This window comes from Trachurus trachurus, assembly GCF_905171665.1.
Source record: "Trachurus trachurus genome assembly, chromosome: 12".
NCBI lineage: Eukaryota > Metazoa > Chordata > Actinopteri > Carangiformes > Carangidae > Trachurus > Trachurus trachurus.
The window spans coordinates 24,820,480-24,842,662 of record NC_139908.1 but is presented as its reverse complement, the minus strand read 5'-3'; the positions used below and the strand labels follow the sequence as shown (position 1 = coordinate 24,842,662).

At 41.8% G+C, this 22,183-nt stretch overlaps 2 protein-coding genes across 2 annotated transcripts; both read right to left on the bottom strand.

The window, feature by feature from the left end:
- Nucleotides 1-146: 146 nt before the first annotated feature.
- Nucleotides 147-10,185, bottom strand: smyd1a (SET and MYND domain containing 1a). Its single transcript, XM_083983260.1, has 10 exons — nucleotides 9,820-10,185; nucleotides 5,579-5,755; nucleotides 4,268-4,481; nucleotides 4,024-4,154; nucleotides 3,251-3,289; nucleotides 2,400-2,586; nucleotides 2,200-2,292; nucleotides 1,924-2,087; nucleotides 570-738; nucleotides 147-465 (listed from the first exon to the last, which is right to left on the bottom strand). Exons 1-10 carry the CDS (start codon nucleotides 9,954-9,956, stop codon nucleotides 358-360), a joined length of 1,419 nt encoding a protein of 472 aa, XP_083839386.1. The 5' UTR covers nucleotides 9,957-10,185; the 3' UTR covers nucleotides 147-357.
- An 897-nt stretch (nucleotides 10,186-11,082) lies between these two features.
- spra (sepiapterin reductase a) lies at nucleotides 11,083-20,454 on the bottom strand. The gene is made up of 3 exons (XM_083984255.1): nucleotides 20,074-20,454; nucleotides 18,956-19,246; nucleotides 11,083-12,176 (listed from the first exon to the last, which is right to left on the bottom strand). The coding sequence occupies exons 1-3, from the start codon at nucleotides 20,393-20,395 to the stop codon at nucleotides 11,986-11,988; spliced, it is 804 nt and encodes a 267-aa protein (XP_083840381.1). The 5' UTR covers nucleotides 20,396-20,454; the 3' UTR covers nucleotides 11,083-11,985.
- Nucleotides 20,455-22,183: the final 1,729 nt, after the last annotated feature.

The window sequence follows — 22,183 nt, the reverse complement described above, 5'->3', positions numbered from 1 at the left end:
TGTTCATATGTTTAAAGTTATAAAAGGACAAAGAGAGTGAATGAAAGGCTGGTTTGTGGCAGTGTGGGGCTGTGAGCAGCAGTTATATCACATTATAATGTTTCACAATCAATGTGATTAAATAACTTGACGGTAAACAGAGTCGCTTTGACTTGTTGTAACTCCACTTTTATTGTAGATACTGTACAAGCAACATGTTGTGTTACAGCTGCATGTGGTGGTTCACACTGAGCAGTGTGTCTTCAGGCATGGTGGTGATACAGAGACTGGGTGCAGTGCAGTGCTTCATGCAGGAACATGAACATGTGTTAGTGCTCAGATTGACAAGTTTGATTGACAGGATGATGGGCGACATCATCAGGAGCTGGTCACAGGTTTCATCAGAGCAGCCTCCCTCATGCTGTGGTACTCTTCCTTGTTCTTCCTGTACATCTTCAGCTCCTGCTCGGTCTGCGCGCGCATGATCTGAAGGTACAAACACATAATGTTACTGACAGTATCACACTTACACAATGATGTTAAGGTTTTATCAGCAAACATTAAACTAAAGGGACTGGGTAAGGAGGCACCTCCAGGTCTTTGGTGATGGAGTGGTTGGGTCCGTGGGTGACGATGAGGATGCCGTAGGCCTTGCAGATCAGACCGTGGCCCACCTCGATCTGCCCAGCGTGCCAGTGGGTGACACCTGCCCGCATGATGGCCATGCCCAGCAGGGCGTTGTTGTGGTGGTACAACTTACTGTTCAAGACAAGAAGATCAGTTTGAACACCTCAAACAGTGGTTAGTAGCAAGCCAGACCTGCTCTCATCTTTCTATTTTTCTATATGGACTCTTAATGTGAATTGGGACCTATTTTTTGTGTAAAACTGTGTTTTAGCTATATTTGTATACTGGTATATTGTTTGTATGTTATGACTCGCCTTAGGACAACGGATGTGAATGAGCAACTATGCTAACTCCGGCATATTTACATTGATGCTCTGGCTGACATGTTGATTAATATGCAATGTCCTAATCAAATAAATAAATAAATAAAATAAAAAATAAAACTGTAAAGACATAATAATTATTGATGTGGAAATTTAGAGTTTGGGAGGTTTAAATCAATGTGGATTTGTGTGTAATGTGGACTATTTTTTAATTGAGCCAAAAAAAATAAAGAAAATAGAACAAATTTCAGATGAAACACTATGAGAAAACAAATCCTGCAAGGTTGGGTAGTGGGTCCAGGTGGGTGGGGCTTGCTGACTGCTTTGTTATGACATCACAAAGTTGAAGAAGTCCCGACAGCTCATTTTAAGGCTCAATTTCAGAATACAGGCTGTACTATGTGTTTCTCTGTGGACTGAGGCTTTGATACTTTCACTGTATTGATATAGAACCCAAACCTGATTTATAATCACACTACACTTGGACATCTACCTTTGGAATGGAGCCCTTTAAATAGAAATGTATGTTTTTCTTTCTTTTTTTTGCTGTGTATTATTATCATTTATGGGATTTTATAATACGAAAAATAATTTCATAATAGGGAATTATATATGCAAATTGAAAAAGACATGTTTTCTTTATGTTTACACTAGTAAGAGGTGCTGTTATGTAACTTAATAAATATAGGGTTTTTTCTATATTTCCAGTTGCTATGGTTATTTTGCTATGGTAAGGGACATGAGGAGTTTTATATCATCTTACAATAAGACCCTGTTCTGATCTCTGTCCCGGTGTCTTCAGTAGTGGTGAGTCTAGACTCACATCAGGGGCAGCAGCAGCGCTCTGTATAGTCTCTATAGGAGGCTGTGGAGGTTTATGAGGTTTATGTTTATTTCATAATGTACCAATACAATCATTTGCCTGGTTTGCTTCTCCTACAGTAACAGTAGACCTGTGATCTTCAGTGTAAGCATGGCTGTCAGTACCACTCACATGTATCCCTCCACCATCTTCTGGGCGTAGCCTGCAGCCTCACTGAAGTTCCGCATGTATGACAGCACCTCACCGGCCACGCTGAGCACACGCAGCCTGTACAGGTGAGTGTCGGCCAGGACGTTCTCCTGCTTCGCCAGACACTCGTGGCACAGCTTCACCACCTGACAGAGGACACACAGAGGTTTGTTTGACACACAAAGACAAATGTTGTTCAGAGAAAGACACTGAGAGAGGAGATTTTAAAAAAGCTGGCAGCAGAGAGGTGTAGGCTACCTGATGGAAATTCCCCTCCAAACGGCACGTCTCGATCTTCTCCAAGCTCTCTTTGCTGAAGGCGGTCACCTCTTTGACTTTATCAGCAGAGGGCTGAGAGGAAAACACAGCAACAACAAGAAATCAGGGTTTTGTGCGACTCTTTTTCAATATGTGTCCCTCTGTTGAGGTGAAACCTCCCCTGTGTCCCCCTCACTCACTTTGCTGTCTGCAGCCGCCATCATCAGGTCGTCCTTGATGTGCTGGCTGCAGTGGTCACAGCCGCAGTCGAAGTGGAAATGCTCCTTGAGCTTCTTCTGACGGTCTTCAGACAGGTTGAGGAAGTCCACGTAGCTGATTGTCAGCTCAGCGCCCTCAGGGATCTTCTCCAGAGCCCGAAGCTCGATCCTGAGGAGGAGGAGGAGGAGGAGGAGGAGGAGGAGGAGGAGGAGGAGGAGGAGGAGGAGGAGGAGGAGGAGGTTGAGGGGGGTGAGGGAGCGTGAAGACAAGATTAGTTGTGCTTTCACAGAGCTTTATGTGTTCACTTCAGGACGTTTCTGTCCACAACACCTCAGACCATAATCTGTAACAGTTCAGGCTTTTACAGTAATGAAGCAAACAAGAAACAATGTTGCCTATTATGGAGGATGTTGTTATGATGCCATGTAAAGCCCTTTGAGGCAAACTGTAAAAATGGGCTATACAAATAAAATTGCCTTGCCTATTAGTGAGCTGCAGATGAGCAGGATAATGTTTTTATCTGCTAGTAGGCACAGTTTCATAACATTACATAAAATGTATTGATTAATGTAAATATGTCATATTATTTAAATCCTTATAATTAAATCAGTTTCTCATAATAACCAATAGGACATGTAAAAGAATCTCTGTGTTGCACCTGTCCTGAAATAAGATAAACTGGGCTCAACACACTGTTGTGTTCAGTGTGTGTGTGTGTGTGTGTGTGTGTGTGTGTGTGTGTGTGTGTGTGTGTGTGTGTGTGTGTGTGTGTGTGTGTGTGTGTGTGTGTGTGTGTGTTTGTGTTTGTGAGGTGAACAGTTGTGATACATACCTCCTCTTGGAGTGCAGAGCAGAGCTGAGAGCTGTTTGGCTGTGACAGAGAGTGACAGTGGGTGAATTGCGTGTCCCAGTGGGATAATCCCAGTCAATAATCTAAACCAGCATTTACTGTTGTTCTCACATGATTTCTGTAGATAAATGATACATTTAATGACATTATCACAAACTAACACAAGAGCTTTTTTTTATTCCATGTCAAGCAGAGGACATAATAAACAGTGTGAAAATGTCATTGTCCTGGTTGTCAGTGGACAGACTAAGTGCTCTGAGGTGTTTTAGACACTCTTCTTATATCACCATAGTGACAATAGGAGACAATAGGAGGTTGTACATACTGCAATACAATACAACCCTGCTGTAAATAACACACACACACACATATCCAGTATTTATAATTTATCTCATTGCAGTACTACTTCATCGTTTATTTGCACTACAAACTGACAACCTTTAATCCACTGGCCACTTTACTTATTTATATTCTACTTGTGTTCGTGTTGTATTGTGTTGCTGTCCTCATTCTGTATGTCCTTTTATATGTGTGTGTGTACAAGCGAGAGACGATAAATCAGAGTCAAATTCTTTGTATGTCTGCACATACTTGACAAATAAACGTGATTCTGATTCTAAGAGTAAATACTAACCGATGAAAAATATTTCAAAGAGAAGGAGAAATGGACTGTGGTGTCCTCAGACAGAGTTATGCACCCCGTTTATATGATAAAACCCTTAAGTCACAGCAGCAGCAGCAGGTCGGACACATACGTGCCATGGTTGAGGATGACGGTGCAGTTGGGCCAGCAGTCGTGGTTGACCAGACACAGGTTAGGGAACAGACCCACACCCACAGCCTGCAGGCCTCTCTGGTCACTCAGAGTGAAGCCATTACACTTGATCTACAGACACACAGAGGTCAGGAGGAGGTCAGGCAGAGACCGGAGGTGATGTAATGATGAAGCACACAGGAAAGAATAATATAACGACAGAAAATGAAAACATCCAGACTCACGATGCCAAAGATGTGTGAGATGTATTCCGCAGAGTGCTGCTTCCTCCCACAGGACCAGTACTCCTGGAACTTGTGCACGTCACCCTGCAGCTTCTTGAGCTCTTCCTCGGACAGGTCGGAGACGTGGTCCTCCAGCTGGTCCACTGAGATCAGCTGAGAGTCTGACACGATGCCTGTGGCCTTGTGAACACGCCACAGCACACGAGCTGCCAGACTGACAGAGATTTGCTGATTGGTTGACTGATATGTTGGTTTATGAGTCTGTAACTCCATGTGATTCATTGTGATAACAAAATATACAGGATCTGAGACTTTTTATCCCCAACACATCACATATTCTGTGTGTAAGTTTATTAAAACACCACACATATACACAGTCTTATCAATTTCTCTTTAAAGGGATAGTTCAACATTTTGGCAAATTGGCCCATTGCCATAATCCCTATAGTTTTAGGAGTAGGTTCGTTACCTTAATTGTCGGTGCAAGCTACTTTTAGAACGGTGGAGCAGAGCCACGAGCTGCTCAGAGCTACGCTACGGAGGCTAATGGTATTTCTTGGTTTCCCCCATCAAACTCATCAAATACACAATCCAGCAACTCCAAAACATTGTGACCTGCACAACCCGACAGGAACGCGCATCAGCGGTTTTGCATGAATTTGCCTCAAAAACAACTCTGTCTTGTAGCATTCCATTATTATCTCACAGCGTGGTGAATGTGCAGGTCACAACTTGTCCACCAGAGTGTTTTGGAGTTGTTGGATTGTGTATTTGATGAGTTTGATGAGGATAACCAAGAAATTCCATTAGCCTCTGTAGCATAGCTCTGAGCAGCTCGCAGCTCTGCTCCGCCATTCTAAAAATAGCTTGCACCGACAATTAAAGGTAACAAACCTACTCCTAAAACTATAGGGATTATGGAAATTGGCCAATTTGCCAAAATGTTGAACTATCCCTTTAAGCTTAAACATGTCATCCTGGGAGGATTGTCTCAGACTTCTGGATTCCACTGTAGTATCATCAACAAACAGGCTTTGCAATGGATGCATAGTATAAGCAAACTAGATATATATGTCAACATATGATTTTATTCCAATTTCTATTTAGGTTTTCATCAGGTTTCACCACTTGAAAAGGTTTGATGAGGTTTTCCCAGTGAGGTTAACCTGCTCATTAAGTCACACCACTGAGAACAACAGTCATGAACACAGTCAGCCACAGTGTTAGAGGTGACATTTTCTGGCAGTGAAGCCACTCAGCAGTGACAGTGACCATGATGTCATGTCATGTGAGTGGGACATAGTTTCTTACCGTACGTGCTCGCTGGGAGCTCTCACCATCTTCCTGATGGCTGCACACTCCCGCTTATGTTCGTCCCAGCATGCAGTCTGGCAGGTGCGGTCGCAGTAGTGGGCAAACTTACACTGGGCACAGCGGTGCAGGTTGGCCTGGTGGCGGAAACAGTTGTGGCACACCTGGGTGGCCAGACTGAGGAGCACACAGATCAAACAAAGGCATCACAGCCTAAGTCAACTATCCATCTATACATCTGTCAGCATACTGTACTGTATTTGCTCGTTCTTTTCATCACATGCAAGATGTCTCTACAACAGAGTTGCAGCAACCACTTGCAGCTCTGTGCGGTTTTCATGTTATATAATTAATTTCTTGTAATCTAGTAATATTTCCTTTAAATCTGTTAAATTAAACCAGTCTCCTCTTCATATGCACAGAGTGGATTTTTTTTGCAGAGTACACAGTCCTGTTTTGAATATATTAAAGGGGACATACTATGGAAATATCACTTTTTGAAGGCTCTTTAAATTATACTATCTGGGTGTTTGTCTTGCCTTCCGGTCTCCAAATTTCAAGAACTGACAAAAAATCAGTTACTTTCAAGCTCCCTAGGTTGAAATCCATGTGGTTTTACTAGCGGTTCCCTCAGTTGTCTTCCAGTGATGTAACCAGTTTTTGAATTTGCATAGCCCCGCCCCTACCTGGTATCAGTAGAAGGGGCGGGGCAAGCAGTGGTTCATTTGCATTTAAAGGGACAGGCACTGAAACAGGGCTGTTTTGAGAGGATGAAAAGAGCTGTGATGTTTGATCCTTGGGGGATTTTGACCAAAGCATGTCACAGACATGTCTTTAAGACACCTGGGAACTATTTTAATTTGTGGAAAAGTGACAGAATATGTCTCCTTTAATGAATGTATACTACTCATAAAAAGGTATAGGGATATTCAACTTTCGGGTGAAATTTATGGAAAAATGTTCATGCTGCAGTGATAATATATCATGAAAGCAGGGCATTTAAGTATAAGTGTGGACTGGTCATTTCTTCATCTCAAACAATGTAATGAAACAAAAGCTATAGCAACAGTGGTGGGTGTACCACAACAGAAAATGTCAATGTGTCAATAAGTTGTCATGTGGCCAAATGACGTCAACTTCTCTGTTCAACCTGCTGATGGCACTCTGTGACACAACTTCCCTCTGACAACATCCAGTCTGAAGCCTAGACATGACCAGGTCTATTAGGTGTTGTCTTGGTGTCATCATGCCAGAATGTGAATAGCTTGATGGAAAGGACTGTTTAAATCCAAATTCTCATTGAACCTGAACATTTATTGGTGGATTCATGAATCAGACACTTGTTTAAGGGGTTAATCACCTTGTTAGAGAACAGCATTTTATGTCCTAAAACATTGACCATTGGACATGTGCATTCAAAAGTTTAGTGAAGGTCAAATTAAGTTCACCTGTAAAGGTAATAGTGCATTTTAGGTGCATTCTGTAATTTCATCTGAAAGCCGAATATCCCTAACTAACTGAGTAGCGTGTATGTGAAATCTCTTTTGCACTTTTGCTACATTTAAGAGCGTCACTCAGGTTCATTGTTTCATGCCAAAAGGATTACAACCTTTTTCCTTTTAAAAAAACATTTTACTTTATAAGATGTTTATATCTTAAATCAAATACTCGCACTAGAATGATGAGGACTTTTAGTCTGCCTCGTATGGAGAGAAAAAAAAATCTATGGAAAGTTCAAAATGCTGCTACAGTGGTTTTTTATTTGTTCCCAGTTTTAATGGGGGTGTTACAGAGCCATTAAACAGAGAACTTACACAGAAAACTGTATCTCAGTACACTTCTCTTTCATCCTCATATCTTCAACCACACAACTCCAACATGTTCACATCCTGGGACAGAGCAGTGTCTACAACCTCGACTGACCTCTGGCTGATCTCAGATCATTTTGTCCCCAGTGTCTGCAGATACTGAACCTGATACTGAGCTCAGGACTGGATCAGATTTAGCATAATGGCCTAACCCCTCCCCCTCACCTTTGGTACCAATCAGTTCATAATCCAACATTAATCAGCTAAAAGCCAAAAGTAAATTCTGATGTTTCTGAATAACTGAACTCTTTTTCAGAAATAACTGAACTCTGGAGTGTATGGGTGGGAACGTGATACTGTTGCTCTCACCCTGAACGCTGCAGTGCTGCAGACTCATATGACATCACCAGCTCAAAGATGGCAGCTCTTGTATCAGTAGTTTGTATCAGGCTATGTTTTGATGCTGTCACCATTTTTCATCATCCTTTCCAGTGGCCTTGACTCAGAGACAAAGCAGCCCCCAGAAGGTTTCTTGGTGTGAACTGACCTTGGACATGATAATGTAATAATAATTTACACTTTCACAGCGGTCTGTAGTGAGTGAGTGAACACACATGTCTCTATGGACAGCAGCGTGTATCTGCAGAGTGTGTAAACAGTTTACTCAGCAACACACTTGCCAACAACTCTACTTCTCCACAGGGACACAGAGCAGACCTGTGTGTTTGTAATTGTGTAATGATTGGGCCTTGTCCTAAAAACAGTGGAGCATTCCTCAGGCCTTTGTTCAAACAAAACCTCACCTCATCTAACCTCATCTCACTTCACCAACCCTAACCTAACCTTACCTAACTTAACCGAACCTAACCTAAATTAACCTAAACTAAGCTAAGCTAAGCTAACCTAACCTAACCTAACCTAACTTAACCGAACCGAACCTGACCTGACCTAACCTAACCTAACCTAACCTAACCTTACCTAACTTAACCGAACCTAACCTAAGTTAACCTAAACTAAGCTAACCTAACCTAACCTAATCTAACCTGACCTAACCTAACCTAAACCACAGTATCTTCTGTGGGGACCCAAATGTTTGGGCCCACAGTGACATTAGACCCAGTGGTGTCCAGTCAATCGGGTTTAAAAACAAGCCCTCCCCCTACACACACACACACACACACACCAGTTCTTCAGGATAGCGCACCAGGCAGATGGTCTCGATGTATTCCTGCTATGTTGGACGCCCTGACACTGCGACTGAGCCGGCGTCCTGTAGCTACTGGCTCTTATATGGCTCTAACACCGTGCTACCAGATCTGTTTTAGCATTCCAGCACATAGACAAACCAGATTACACTCTGTTTTAATACCCATACAACTATTTTCAGAGAGGGCAGAACATTAAACAGTGCATTATGTTGACTACTGCCGCTTTGGAAAAAAAAAAGTAACAACCTCCAAGTTGGCAGCCTGGATGAGATGTTACACACAGACAGAATGAGTGTCAAACAACTTGCATCTCACAGAGCTATAAGGCACATGTTGGATAATAAAGTCAGTTATTAGATACTATAGTCTCATTCATAAAAATGTTAAACTTAAATGACATCACTATAGTTAAGGCTTTAACACAAGATCGACTCATTGGTAATCACGCATCTAGGGCGTCTTCTCAGACAATGAAACAATACAAAATGAGAATTAGGCTATTATTATTATTAGATAGAAAGAGCTTTCATGTTATGCATTGCAGCTCAAAGTGCTTTACATAGAGATTTTTTTTAATTCAGTATGTAAACACACAAATACATCACCATCTGGTCCCATGGAAATACAAGAACACACAAATTGCTGGGTGAGCCATTTTTCCCCTTGGTTATCGGACTAGTGAATGATTTTTGGAAATGCACTTGTCACTTTTTGGACAAAGTTCGCTGAGAGGATCTTTCTTTTCACCTGTGGAGACAGCTGTCGTACGTAGCAACAGGTAAACTCTCAAAGAGACATGAGAGTTATTATTGTTATTGATATGACCTCGGTGTAGTTATGAACAAACATATCTGAGGGGACAGGTCTGCTCTCTGTCTCCAAAAACTAAACATGGACAAGCGGCGTACAGATCCACACACTGTATCTGAAACAAACTGCTGCAAAAACTGTTATCATTATTATCATTGCTGTTGTTGTTATTGCTGCAGGTTGTCCAAAGCCTCCTTGCTTCTAAAAACTGCTGAAAACTAAAGTCATGCTCAAGTTCACATTACGTCCTGACTGCACTCTCAGCACTGGTGTCATGACAACCTGTGGGATCTAGAAATGAGGTCATAGGCAGTTGTGTTACTGTCCATAACACACCTGCAGTGTGTCAGCCCCTCTACCTGTCCAACCTGACTAATAATTAGGCCTACACATACAACAACCAAGAGGCTCATACCTGTCGAAGACCACGGCGGAGAAACTGGGCTCGGCGAAGACCACCTCCCCAGCTTTGAGGTCTCTGTTGGCCCTCAGGCCTCGACCTTTCTTCCCTGAATCAAAGAGTGCAGCAGCCTCCATGTTCCCCACAGTCATTGTACTGGCCAAACAAAAACACAGAGGAGACAGAGGAAGGAGAAAGCAGCAGCAGAGAGTGGGACGGGCCGAGGGGCAATGCTGCACCGAGAATGCTCAGTAAATTCTCACCCACGTTCAGGAGCGCTCGCCCCCTCTCTCTCTCCTCAGCCAAAAATAAATTTGCCCCCCTCGAGGGGGTTGCACCACCTCCCCAGAGTGGGACGGAGGGTGAGCGGTGGCGGCCGGTGGAGAGCAGGGTGGGAGGGGGGGCAGCAGAGGTACAGTAGAGGTGCAGTGTGGGTGTCGTCCCCTTCTTTGGGTCGGTTCCTCCTGTGATATTTTGGTCCGGAGCAGCTGTGACTGTCGCTCAGAGGCACATGACAGGAAACAGAGCTGCTCAGACACATTCAGCATCTCTGCTCTGAGGTTTTTAAATTTATTTCCACAGTGCGGTTCCATCCTGCCAGGAAGAATGTTTGTGTCACAGGGTGACAGAAAGTAAATACACTAAAGCTCCATACAGCGTAAAGGTAGATGTGCATGTGAAGTCTGGTTATTAATCCATACCAGGCTAGGGTCTATGTCTATGTCAGTATCGAAGCCTCAGTTCACAGAGAAATACAGAGTTTGGTCTCTTTGAGCGTTTAAATAGAAATCTGCTGTTTCTCTTTGTTCAATCAGTAAACAGTGAGCCAATCAGAGGAGAGAGCCAGAGCCTCTTCAGATCCAACATCTCTCTACAACTGTTTATTTTAAACAAGCTGAGCATTATCACCGTCATGGAGGAGGATTTATTTCACCACTTGTATTAGACAACATGAGTTTTGGCTCTGTGGTGAGTGTATATTGGTGATAATCAGTCATATGCACAGGCTGCACAGAGCCTGACTGGTTGCTGGTCTCCCCTGGAAACAACATATAGCTATATTGAGTTGCATAGCCATGTATGAAAAGCGCTATACAAATAAAGTTATTATTATTAAAGTTATCATATCCTGAAATAATGTGCATACACCTACACATACAACTGTTATAGTTTATAGCCTATATAGACTAACTCTAACATGTTTATCCATTCCTCCTTTTACATACATTCCTAAAACTTACTCAGAGAACATTGGACCACACTTTTTTTAAATTATTATTATGATCATTTTATTTATGATTTATGACATCATAACAGACACGGTTATACCATCCAGTACGATCATACAAAATTATTTAAAAAAAAGATAACCGGCTGATACACTGGGCTCACACAGACGCACCAAACAGACACACATACACACACTGGTTATGATAAGAATTTGATGCTGAATGAAAATTGTTTTATCTCAAGAATACATCAGAACTAACATGTCACTGTGTTAAATTTCACCCAGTCTGCAGTAGAGCCAATGCAGATTATGGGGCTGAATTGTAACAATAGTGTTTGACACTTAACCATAGACAGATTTGGTTTTAAACACGCTGACATAAAAGACAGACATGATACAGACAGAAATTGTACAACCAAAAAAAAAAGAAAAAAAAAGAAATTGTACAACCAGTCTCCCCTGATATTAAGATTTATGCTGTAGTCTCATCTGCTTTAAAAGCTTGGTCCAAAAGGAAAGAGGGAATATTATATTATTATATTATATACAATATTAGTGCATGATTGTATAGATTTTTTTTTGGTTCTGTATCTCAAAACTTTTCCTCCATGTGTCTCCTCTGCCATTATCTAGAATAAAATATTTGAAGCAGCAGTTCATCTCTACATGGCTTCATCCTTTGCTGAGGTCTCCTGTAGTGTTTTCTAATGTCTAACACGTCTCACACAGATTGTGTGTGTGTGTGTGTTTGCTGAGGTCAGTCTGGTCTGTCTAGGAATGAACACCTTCATGTCTAAATCTATTTTCTGTCATTACGCCGCCGTCTCATCTGGAATGTTTTAAAAGTAAACCGGTTTAACTTTGGTTCGACCCTTCAAAGTAAAAGTATAAAAGCATCATTTAAAATCAAGGCACAGAAGTGACGTGGTCCCCGTCTGGCGCTGCTGCGTCTACACGTCGTAGATGTCGACGTGGTCTCCTGAGGTGTACTTGTCGTCCAGCAGCAGCTTCATCATTTTGGCGCAGGACGCCTCACAGGTGAGCAGCTGGCCCTGAGCGAACATGTCTGTAAAAGACTTCTTGATGTTGGGATCAGCTGTTGCTGTTCTGGCCGCCACCTGCATGTCTGTGTCCAGAGGACCTGAGTCACAGCAGGGGACAGAAGACAATGTTCAGATTCATTTTATATACAGTAGGGGAACCAAAAGTGGTCAGTCAGACAATAATGTTAATTGTATGAACAAATAGATAACTGTGAAATAATTCAGTAAATATATTAATGTAAAATATTATTTCATCCTGTTTTTTTTTTTATTAGGCTGTATTTGTTATGTTCACATAATGTTTTTTATGTCATTTTGACTTAATTCCAAAATTAGTTTTTTACCAACATTTGCTTATGTCACAACAGCATAAATAACTAGATAAAGTAGCATTTCCTAACGGAACATGCGTGTGAATGCTGAAAGCAGCTGAACGCTGTTGCAGAATTAGCAAATAGTGCAAGCAGTGATCACCATTCAAATGGTTGACCAAGGTAGGTATCGAACCCACAACCTCATGGTCAGCAGACTTTCACTCTGCCTCTAGGCCACAGTGTACACACAGTTGCCTGTTGAGACTGTTGTCTGTTGATGAACTGCACTCTGTCTCACTCTGAAGTTAACGAGCCCAAAGCTGTAGTTCCAGTGCAAATCAATCTTAGTGCAGTGGTATAAACAAGAAACGTGTTAACACAAACCAAGATTGAAAGAGGTAAAGAGAATAGGTGGGGGCGCATATGCATTATCAAGTTTGATCATGTGACCAGACCAAGTGGTATTGGTTAAAGTTCAAAGTGGCTGACACACTAACAAGACTGCTCAGGTGAATTTGAACCTGTGACCTTGTGGTTGGATGGCAGGAACCTTATCCACTAGGCCATTCCAGCACTTCCGATGAAGTAGAGGTTGAGACTTTGATGAATGTGAGATTTTTCAATGATGCTTAAAAAAGCATCATAAATGAGCCATTAGAAGTTTGTCTACAAATCAGAATTTGAATGAAGTCTCTAGCAGAAAGTACGACATGAATGAGGCAGGAATCGAACCCATGACCTCACAATCAATAAACCTTTACTCTGCCACTTCGCCACAGAGAGCACAGACATAAGCATGTTGCCATTGTAATGTGATGATGTGCTGCAAACGGTGGCAGAAGCATTTAATGCGTCTCTTAGCGAACACCTGTAACCAATTGAGGGTGGGGGAGGGGAGCAGAATTCAACATCACATAACAAGACTGCTCAGCCTGGATTCGAACTAGTGACCTTGGGGTTGGCAAGCGGCCACCTTACCAACTGGACTACAAACAGAGTTGTGGAGAAGTTACAGAGTTGAGCTCCTTCTCCTGCTGCTGTGAAAAAAATGCATTGGGCTGAATGAGAGCAGAGAGCTCCCTGGCTGCATTTAAAAAATATTTTAAATTATTATCTAAGTCTCTTTGCATTTTTGACCAGAATTTTAGCCAGAAGACAAGTGTGGCTACAAAACTGGAGAAAACAATTTGTCTAGAGTTTAATTTGCAGAAAAAGTTAAATATTTTAAAAAGTATAAATAGTTAAAAAGAGAAAAGTAATGCCGATAAAGTTCAAAAAAAGCTGCACGTTTTGATATATGAATTGTTGAAATAGCACAAAGTATGAAGGACTAGAAGAAGACCGTAAAAAGGCGGAAGAAAATGGCCGAACAGAAGAACAATAGTGTGACTGCTTTCAGCAGTCACACTAATTACTGAATCATTTACCACAAACCCAATCAAGACAAAAAGGACAGAGCGCTGAGACTGGCAGTTGATTCTGAAAAGTAGGTACTAAAAGAGTACATTTTCTTTGTTCCCAAATAAAGACGTACCGGTAATAGGAGGTTTACTTGGCATTTATATCATATCAATTTAAGTTATGTAAGCTGCTGGACAATTTGAATTTCCCTCCAGGGGATAAATTAAACTATTTTTCTTCTTCTTCTAAGTTATTTTAATTTTGGTGTATGTATTTTTGTTCATATTTCTTTTATTTAATTGCTTCTTTCCATTTATTGAAAGGGAGGAAACCCAGCAGATTCAAAATCCCTTCAAAGAGTTTTATTACAGGACAGGTAGGGCAAGCACAGACGTTTCGACCAAAGTCTTTTTCAATTACATTGACAGTGTGCTGGCTTTCCTCCCTTTCTGTTTTGCTGTAGCCATGCACCTCTTAAAGCAGTGGTTTCCAATCTTTTTTGGCTCGCGACTTCATTTTGACATCACAAATTTCTGGCAGCCGAGTTTTCCTCTACTACAGCTGTACAGCTTTGTTCATCTCATACGTAATGTGTGCGTTACTTATTGTGCAGATCAGGTGCACACTCGTGGTCATGGTGATTTCCAGGGGCAGACAAGAACGGTGTAACGCTACAACAATAGCTTCTGCCACCGGCTTTCTTGGATGTTTCTTACACCAGTGTGGGGGGTGTGGAGCATGAGCACATGCGTTGTCCAGTTAAACTCTGATTAAGGGCTTTATACATGTCGGAGAAAGTCCAATTCCAATCGCATTATCTGGGTGTCTGAATCAGAGTTGTAGAACTCCAATATTAGTTGGACTAATGCGTTTACATGAACTCAGTTGTCCAGTTATAGTCGGATAAGGCAATAAGTCGGTTTTCTTAAGTGCCATGTAAAAACGTGTGTTACGTATTGTACTGTATGTTGGTCTCAGGCTCGGCTGAATGTAGCACTACTTTGGCTCATGTGGAACTATCCCAATTTAAAAAATAAGAGCGTCAGTCAGGTATGCTGCTGAGCGTCAGGTGTGCCGCACCGCGTCAGGTATGCAGCAGGACCAGTGGTACAGCGTCCTTCCGCATACATTTTAGCCCGGTCGCTATACCAGAGTTTTTTTGTTTTTTTTAAATGACTGGAGCACGAGCCGAGTTTTCCTCTACTACAGCTGAACAGCTGACATGTGGTCAAGACGTACAGCAGAGACCTAGCACAGTCTCATCGGTGCATTTAATTATTATAAACTTCAACCTGAAAGCTCTAGTAGTCTGTCCTCAGACTGTCCACTACCCAGGCCATCGCACAGGGAGAGCATGTGTGGCTTGTGTCATGAGTGTATTACAGAGTTCGATATGAATGTTCACATCAGTCTTATTTGTCAGTGCTTTGTTGTCATGATAGTCAATAGGTAGGCTATTCTGAGAAACAGGCTTGTAGCCTAACATAAATCCTACAGGAAAGACCAGTTTATGTTTAATTAATCAAACATTGTTCAATAGCTTCAAATCAGGGCTTCCTTGCCCAGCACTCTGCAGCTGCATATGTGACCAGTAGCAGCTTGAGGGACTTTTGTGTTTAGTGTGAAGTTACACAGCCTATTAGCCTATTGGTGTTCTTTTTCGTTACTTTTCCAGTAAAGTTATACATTAAAGCAGAAGTAAGCGATCCGGTGGTTTTGGCTAACTTCTAGTCAGCCGATGGAGTTAGCAGTCCCCGCCCTCGTCCCTACGTCACCACATTCACGCGCATCCCTTGGCTGCACACACAGAGAGGACCGCCCCTTTATGCCGTTCTCTCTCCTCATTGGATAAAGGTTGTAGGATACAAAGAAAGTTTTCTCCTCGGCTTACAGCAGAGCAGAGTGACTGAGAGACCCGTGTTTCAGACCAAACACTCTATATAAGTGATTGCTGTCGGAAGATATAACTATTTAAGACTTATATTAACACAAACATTCCGCTTACTTCTGCTTTAATCTTTTTTTCTCCTTTTCCATTAATAATGCCACCTATGTGTCTATATACAAATACAATACAATGTATCACTAATGTCATTCACATTAGTCAACTACACACATTGCTATGAAAAAAAAGAACTTCGGGGGGCTAATTTGGCCACCATCTTTAAAAATGGCCGCCATCTTGGATTTTCACATGTCTAGTCGGACAGATTTCATCAATAGGCCCTAGAGAACAACCAAACCAAATTTCATGCTTGTATCATAATTTGCATGATTTTTCTGTTATCTACTCCACTACTTGTAGCGTGTTACAGGGAGAGTGGAGGCTCTCTGCCTTCCACACCGCTGCTGAAAACCAAACCTGCGCTCAGAGCCTCCGCTGTCACTGCTCTCGTCAAGTTGAAAAAAAAAGAAAAGAAAAGAGCTCGGTGGCACCGAGAGTCCGCAACAGTAAACGTGTTTATGACAGATAAGACTACACAAATACACCCATCCTAAAATGTCCTTCCATTGATCCACCGATTGATTATTAAAAAGGCCCGTCAAAACTCCGTTACACACACACACACACACGCGGTATAGCCAATTTAGTTTTAATTTTATTCATATATTAAGCCCAGCGTTTGTCCATTATTGACCACAAAAAAAACTTCACAACAAATACATGCGTCCGGTTTATTCGCTTTTATTTTGAAAAGCTTCGGTGAACTGGTGAATTTTCAAGCAGGAATGATGACAACACCTGCCCAAAGTTCCAGTTTCTTCAACATTGTACCATGTCTGTATGAGACTCTGTCCCACCTGTCTTCAGTCAAGTCTGGACCCTATGACTCAAACACCAGTCTTGTCAAGGCTAATTAGAGGTAAGCAATGGTTTATGTCAGTGTAGCAGCAAATGAGTAGATGCAAGCACAACTCAAACTTCACTCAATCTCAATCTCCCACAAGTGCACGGTGCCAACAGCTTCATACAAACCATACAGTAGAAAAACAATCAGTACTACGGACAGGATTCAGGATTCACACAGACTTCAGTTTCTACCTTTCACACTAATACAATAAAATAAATGAAATACTGCAAATAATAATAATACTGCAAAACTATATTCCAGAGTGCTGGTTTCATTCTATGTATAGCTCATTGGAGCTCAGTTTAACAACAGAAGGCTGAATTTATCTCTGTAGGCACCATGCTCAGGCACTGCATCAATCTAACATTTGCTTTGTTTCTGTTTTCTGGCTGCAGAGAGGATCATGCCAGTCTACAGTGGACACCAAATGGACAATATATGAGTCTTCAAGCAGAACTGGTGACTGCTGGATGCTTTAAGTTCCAGTTTCTTGAACACCATGTATATGTTAAGAGCCCTCTTCAGCCAAGTCTGGACTCAGTGACTAATTAGTTTTGATCAACACAGGGCAAGTGGCTCCTTCATTATGTTTATTTCTTCTACCATGGACTATCCTTCATATGTATGGACACACACTGTCTTTTCAAGATGTCAACACTGCCTTGTGAGTATACTGGACAAGTTCTGTTTTTCACGGAGAATGTGTATATGCAAAGAGAGGTTCTTAAAGTTTATCAATTATAGTCTGTACTTTGGTTTACAATGGGCTTAATTCCTTTATAATTTACCATTTGCATTTGCTGACTGTAAAATCTACGCCAACAAACTGTAATTCCATTATGTGTTGTACCATATTTTTTACGGTGAAATTCTGGCAACCAGTATTTTACCGTGAATTTTGCAATAAAATACCGTACTATATCTTACAGTTTTACCATGTTTTTTCACTGATGGACTGTAATTAGGTTTACAGTATATCTGTTATTTTAAAAATAATTTACCGTAAACAGGTTTATATTATAACTGTTATTTTTTTTTACAGCAAATTACCGTAAACAAATAACAGTTCTCTACTGTGAAATTTACGGTTGCCAAAACAGCATACCGTAATGTCTAATACATTGTGACCGTATTTTCTACGGTAAAATTCTGGCAACCACAGCTGCCAGTATTTTACCGTAAATTCTACGGAATTTTTTTTTACAGTGTAGATGGCTTCTTTAACTCCTCTTTCAAACCACCTGTCCTCTCTGTTCACATCCTAGACAGAGAGGACCACACCAGATAGTTGGACCAGTCCCAGCCTGGTCAGATGCGTACATCAACTGATGAAGCCTCTTGGATGAGAGGTGAAACGTCTTCCTAGACAAATAACTAAGTCCAGTTGCTTTCGATTTAACCTCCTTTGAGATACTATGACCTGGACAAATGAGAATATGCACAGGCCTAGGCTACTAGACATTTCAGGCGACCCCATTTGAATTCCAGGCGACCCCACGTGGGGTCCCGACCCCAAGGTTGAAAAACACTGTCCTTCGTTGAGTGCTTGCTTCTCTTTTTTCTTTCCATTTATTGCCATATGTGTAATGGTTAAAGCAGATATCAGCTTCACGGCCGTTTCGGCTAATGCTGCGTTCAAGGCAGGCTTTTGAAACCGTAAGTTACAGCTTCAAGTCACAACTACGACTTGGTAGCGTTCCAGGTAACCCGTAGCTCGTGTTTTTACCATCCTGTTGTCTGTGAAAGTTCCCTATAACGGCCACTCGTAACTTCCGACCCGTGAACTCGTACCAGATCGAACTGGTATGACTTCACAGGAAGGAAAAACACAAAGTACGAGTTTCTTTGAACGCACCATGAGTTAGCAGCCCCCGCCCTTGTCAGGCATCAATTGGTCCTTGTGCTACGTCACCACATTCACGCGCATCCCTTGGCTGCACACACAGCCCTTCATGCCGTTCTCTCTCCTCATTGGATAACACTTGTATCCCACAAGGAAAATTTTCTCCTCGGGTTACAGCAGAGCAGAGTGACGGAGAGACTCGTGTTTAGGCTGAAATACTTCATGTAAGTGATTGCTGACGGAAAATAGGACTATTTAGGACTTATATTAACAAAAACATTCCACTGATATCTGCTTTAAGTGCTTAATTAGAAATTGATTACTGTACAGTCAAGACAACTACTACTTTCTCAATCTCAATGCATTTTTTGAGTCAAGTATGATTTGCTTCTGTAGAAGTTGGGGATAAATTAAGCATAAATCATAAAAATGCTGTATACCTGATCCAGTGTCAGCACATCACTAACCTGGAGAGTAGTTGAGCACCCGCAGGTCTGGCTCCTCTACTGCCAGCACCTTGAACATCATGTCCCTGGCGGCCTTGCCGGTGCAGTACAGCACCCAGGAAGGGAAGGGCTGCAGGGCGGCCAGAGAGGAGATGTTGACCACGGTGCGGCGCAGGCCTGGACGCTTTGGAAAGGCCTGCAGGACGCTGGCGGTGAGGCACAGGGAGGAGCTGACGTTCAGAGACAGGTAGGAGTCCACCTCGGCCATGTTGGTGAAGGTTTGGGCGTAACGGGACACATCACCCAGAGAGGCTGGAAGAGACGGAGGGAGGGAGGTGTCACTGGTGTGTTTCCATCAACCACTGTTGTGTGATTATTCTCGAGAGGAGGCAACACTTTATAATTAAAATTTTATAATTAAAGTTGTGTGTGACTCATTTCCTGCTTTGGACCCTGCTCACCACAACAATTTAGTCCGGTACCTGTGTGAATAATCAGCTTTCAAGGGTTCATTAACACAAACAGTCTGACTCTGTTTGAACTGTGTCTCAATGATTTCAGGCTCAACCTCAGAGCTGAAGTTGGATTTGTAGTTCACATCTTTTAAAAGTCACAGTTAATTAACCACAAATGAAGCCCCATTCATTCTCCTTATATTATTAAATTAACACACATACACATTTAGCCTATAGTATATATGCAAAAAGTCTGAATTTATGTTTTTCTAATTCTTCTTAATTCAACCTGCATTAAAAACCGTGGGCTCTTATTATAACATGAAGCTATATTTTAAAAGATTGTATAGCATTTTCTACTTTTTAATTATCAAAAAGCAAAAACTACAATGTCACCATGACATGTTAATTCAGGTATAGCCTGCTCAGTCTGACGTCACAACCTTAACACATCTGGATGTATTGTGAAAATGCGCGCACACATGCACGCACGCATTCACAGTTAATGTGGTTAAGTAAAAAGCACACACTTTGCTGTGAGTGATGACTCCTCCAGGGTCGTACCTGTTGTTTATGTGTGCACACTGTTCAGTGAATATGATTTCATCTGTAGGTTCACTGAGACTACACATCATTAGAGGAGCTGTTACGTAATACAACCATGCTCTCCCTATTCCTTCTTACCAGCGTTGTTGACCAGGATGATGTGGTCCATGTCCTCAGAGAATCTCTCCTTAGAGACTCTGACGATGTTCTCCAGTGCCTCGGTCTGACCCAGGTCCGCCACCACGCACTCCGCCGCGACGCCGGCTCTGCCCTCGGCGGACCGGGCCAGCTCCGCCTGCAGAGCGCGCAGGTCGTCTCCGCTGCGGGCCACCAGGACCAGCACCGACCCGGGCTTCACCAGCCGAGACAGCTCCTTCGCCACGGTCCGGCCGAAGCCTCTGGAGGCCCCGGTGATAATGCACAGCGCCCGGCCCAGGTCTTTACCTTTAGTGGACGACATGGTGCAGAGAAGAGGAGGAGGAGGTCAGGAGGAGGAGGAGGAGGAAGGTCCAGCACCGACTCGATCCAGAGAGAAGTGATTCTCTCCGGTGGCAGCAGCCGCTCTTCTTCTGGGATTTAAGGGGCGGTGTGAAACCACTTGTTGCCCTGTCGCCATCTCCCGGTTACTCACCACTTCACACACATTAACACACCGGACATCATGGGATCGGTCGCTCTGCGTGGAATATACAGTGACATGCAAGAGTTTGCGCACCCCTGGTCAAAATTTCTAATAATGTGAACAGTTCAGCAAGTGGAAGGGAAGGTGAAATCGTCTCCAAAAGACACAAATTTACAGCTGACACATTCCATTAACATTTTAAACAATATCATTTTCATTAATTGCCATCTTTTACATTTTCAAAATGACAGAAAAGGAAAAGGGCCCATGCAGCAAAGTTTTGGCCACCCTGCATAGTTAGTTCAGCATGAAACACTCTTTTTCAATATTTGAATAGTATCAGTGTATTTTTCCCCCACATTGTTTAAAATGTAAAGTGAATGTGTCATCTGTAACTTTGTGCCTTTTGGAGATCATTTCATCTTCCACTTGTTTAACTGAAAATTTGGACCAAGGGTGTCCAAACTTTTGCATGTCACTGTAATATAGCCTATGTACTAGTGGAATTAGTTTTGTTCTTGTTGATGATGATGATTACATCTAGAATTGGATACAATATTCAGGAGCTTTCAAGGGTTCATTAACACAAACAGTCTGACACTGAACTGTGTCTCTGTGATTTCAGACTCAACCTCAGAGCTGAATGGAGTTGGATTTGTAGTTCATAGCTTTTAAAAGTCACATTTAATGAACCACAAATGAAGCCCCATTCATTCTCCTTATATTATTAAACACACACATAGCTTATACGTCTGAATTTATGTTTTTCTAGTTCTCCATCCTGCATTAAAAACCATGGACCTCACTCTTATAACAATAAGTTATATTTTAAAACATTTTAATAGAATTTTCAGCTTTTTAAATGGTCAAAAAGCAAAAACTGCAATGTCACCATGACATGTTAATTCAAGTGGTGTAGCCTGTCTGACGTCCCAACCTTAACACATCTGGGTGTATTGTGAAAATGTGCCCACACATGCACGCACACACTCTCACACACAGTTAATAAGTAAAAAGCACACACTTTCGAGTGATGTCTCCTCCACCTGTTGTTTATGTGGACACTGTTTTACAGTAAATATGATTTCATCTTTAGATTCACCGTCAGCCTGAGACTACACGTCACCTTCCACTTGTTCAACAGACATTTTGACCAGAGGTGCCTAAACTTTTGTAGCTATGTCACTGTTATACATGGCCTACTAATGAAATTTGTGTTTTTGTTATTGTTGATTATTACATCTAGAATTGGATATAATATAGGTTTTTTGTGCTATTTTATTATTATGTTGTAGGCTCAAACATTTTGGTTTTAATGGTTAACCCTAACCCCTCTGCCTAACCCTAATAACTATTGTGTGTTCATAATGTAGACCAGTGTTTTTCAACCTTGGGGTCGGGACCCCATGTGGGGTCGCCTGAAATGTCTAGTAATTCATACTTTTTTTAAAACTAATTATTTATCTTTTTAAAATTATAATTAAAAACAAAACACACAATCTTAAACAACTGTAGATTATATCGAATATAAATTGAGTTCAAATAAAATGCAGCATATAAAAATATCTGAGCTGACGCATCTTGATGATTCAATTTTGTGTGTGTGTGTGTATGTGTGTATACCAA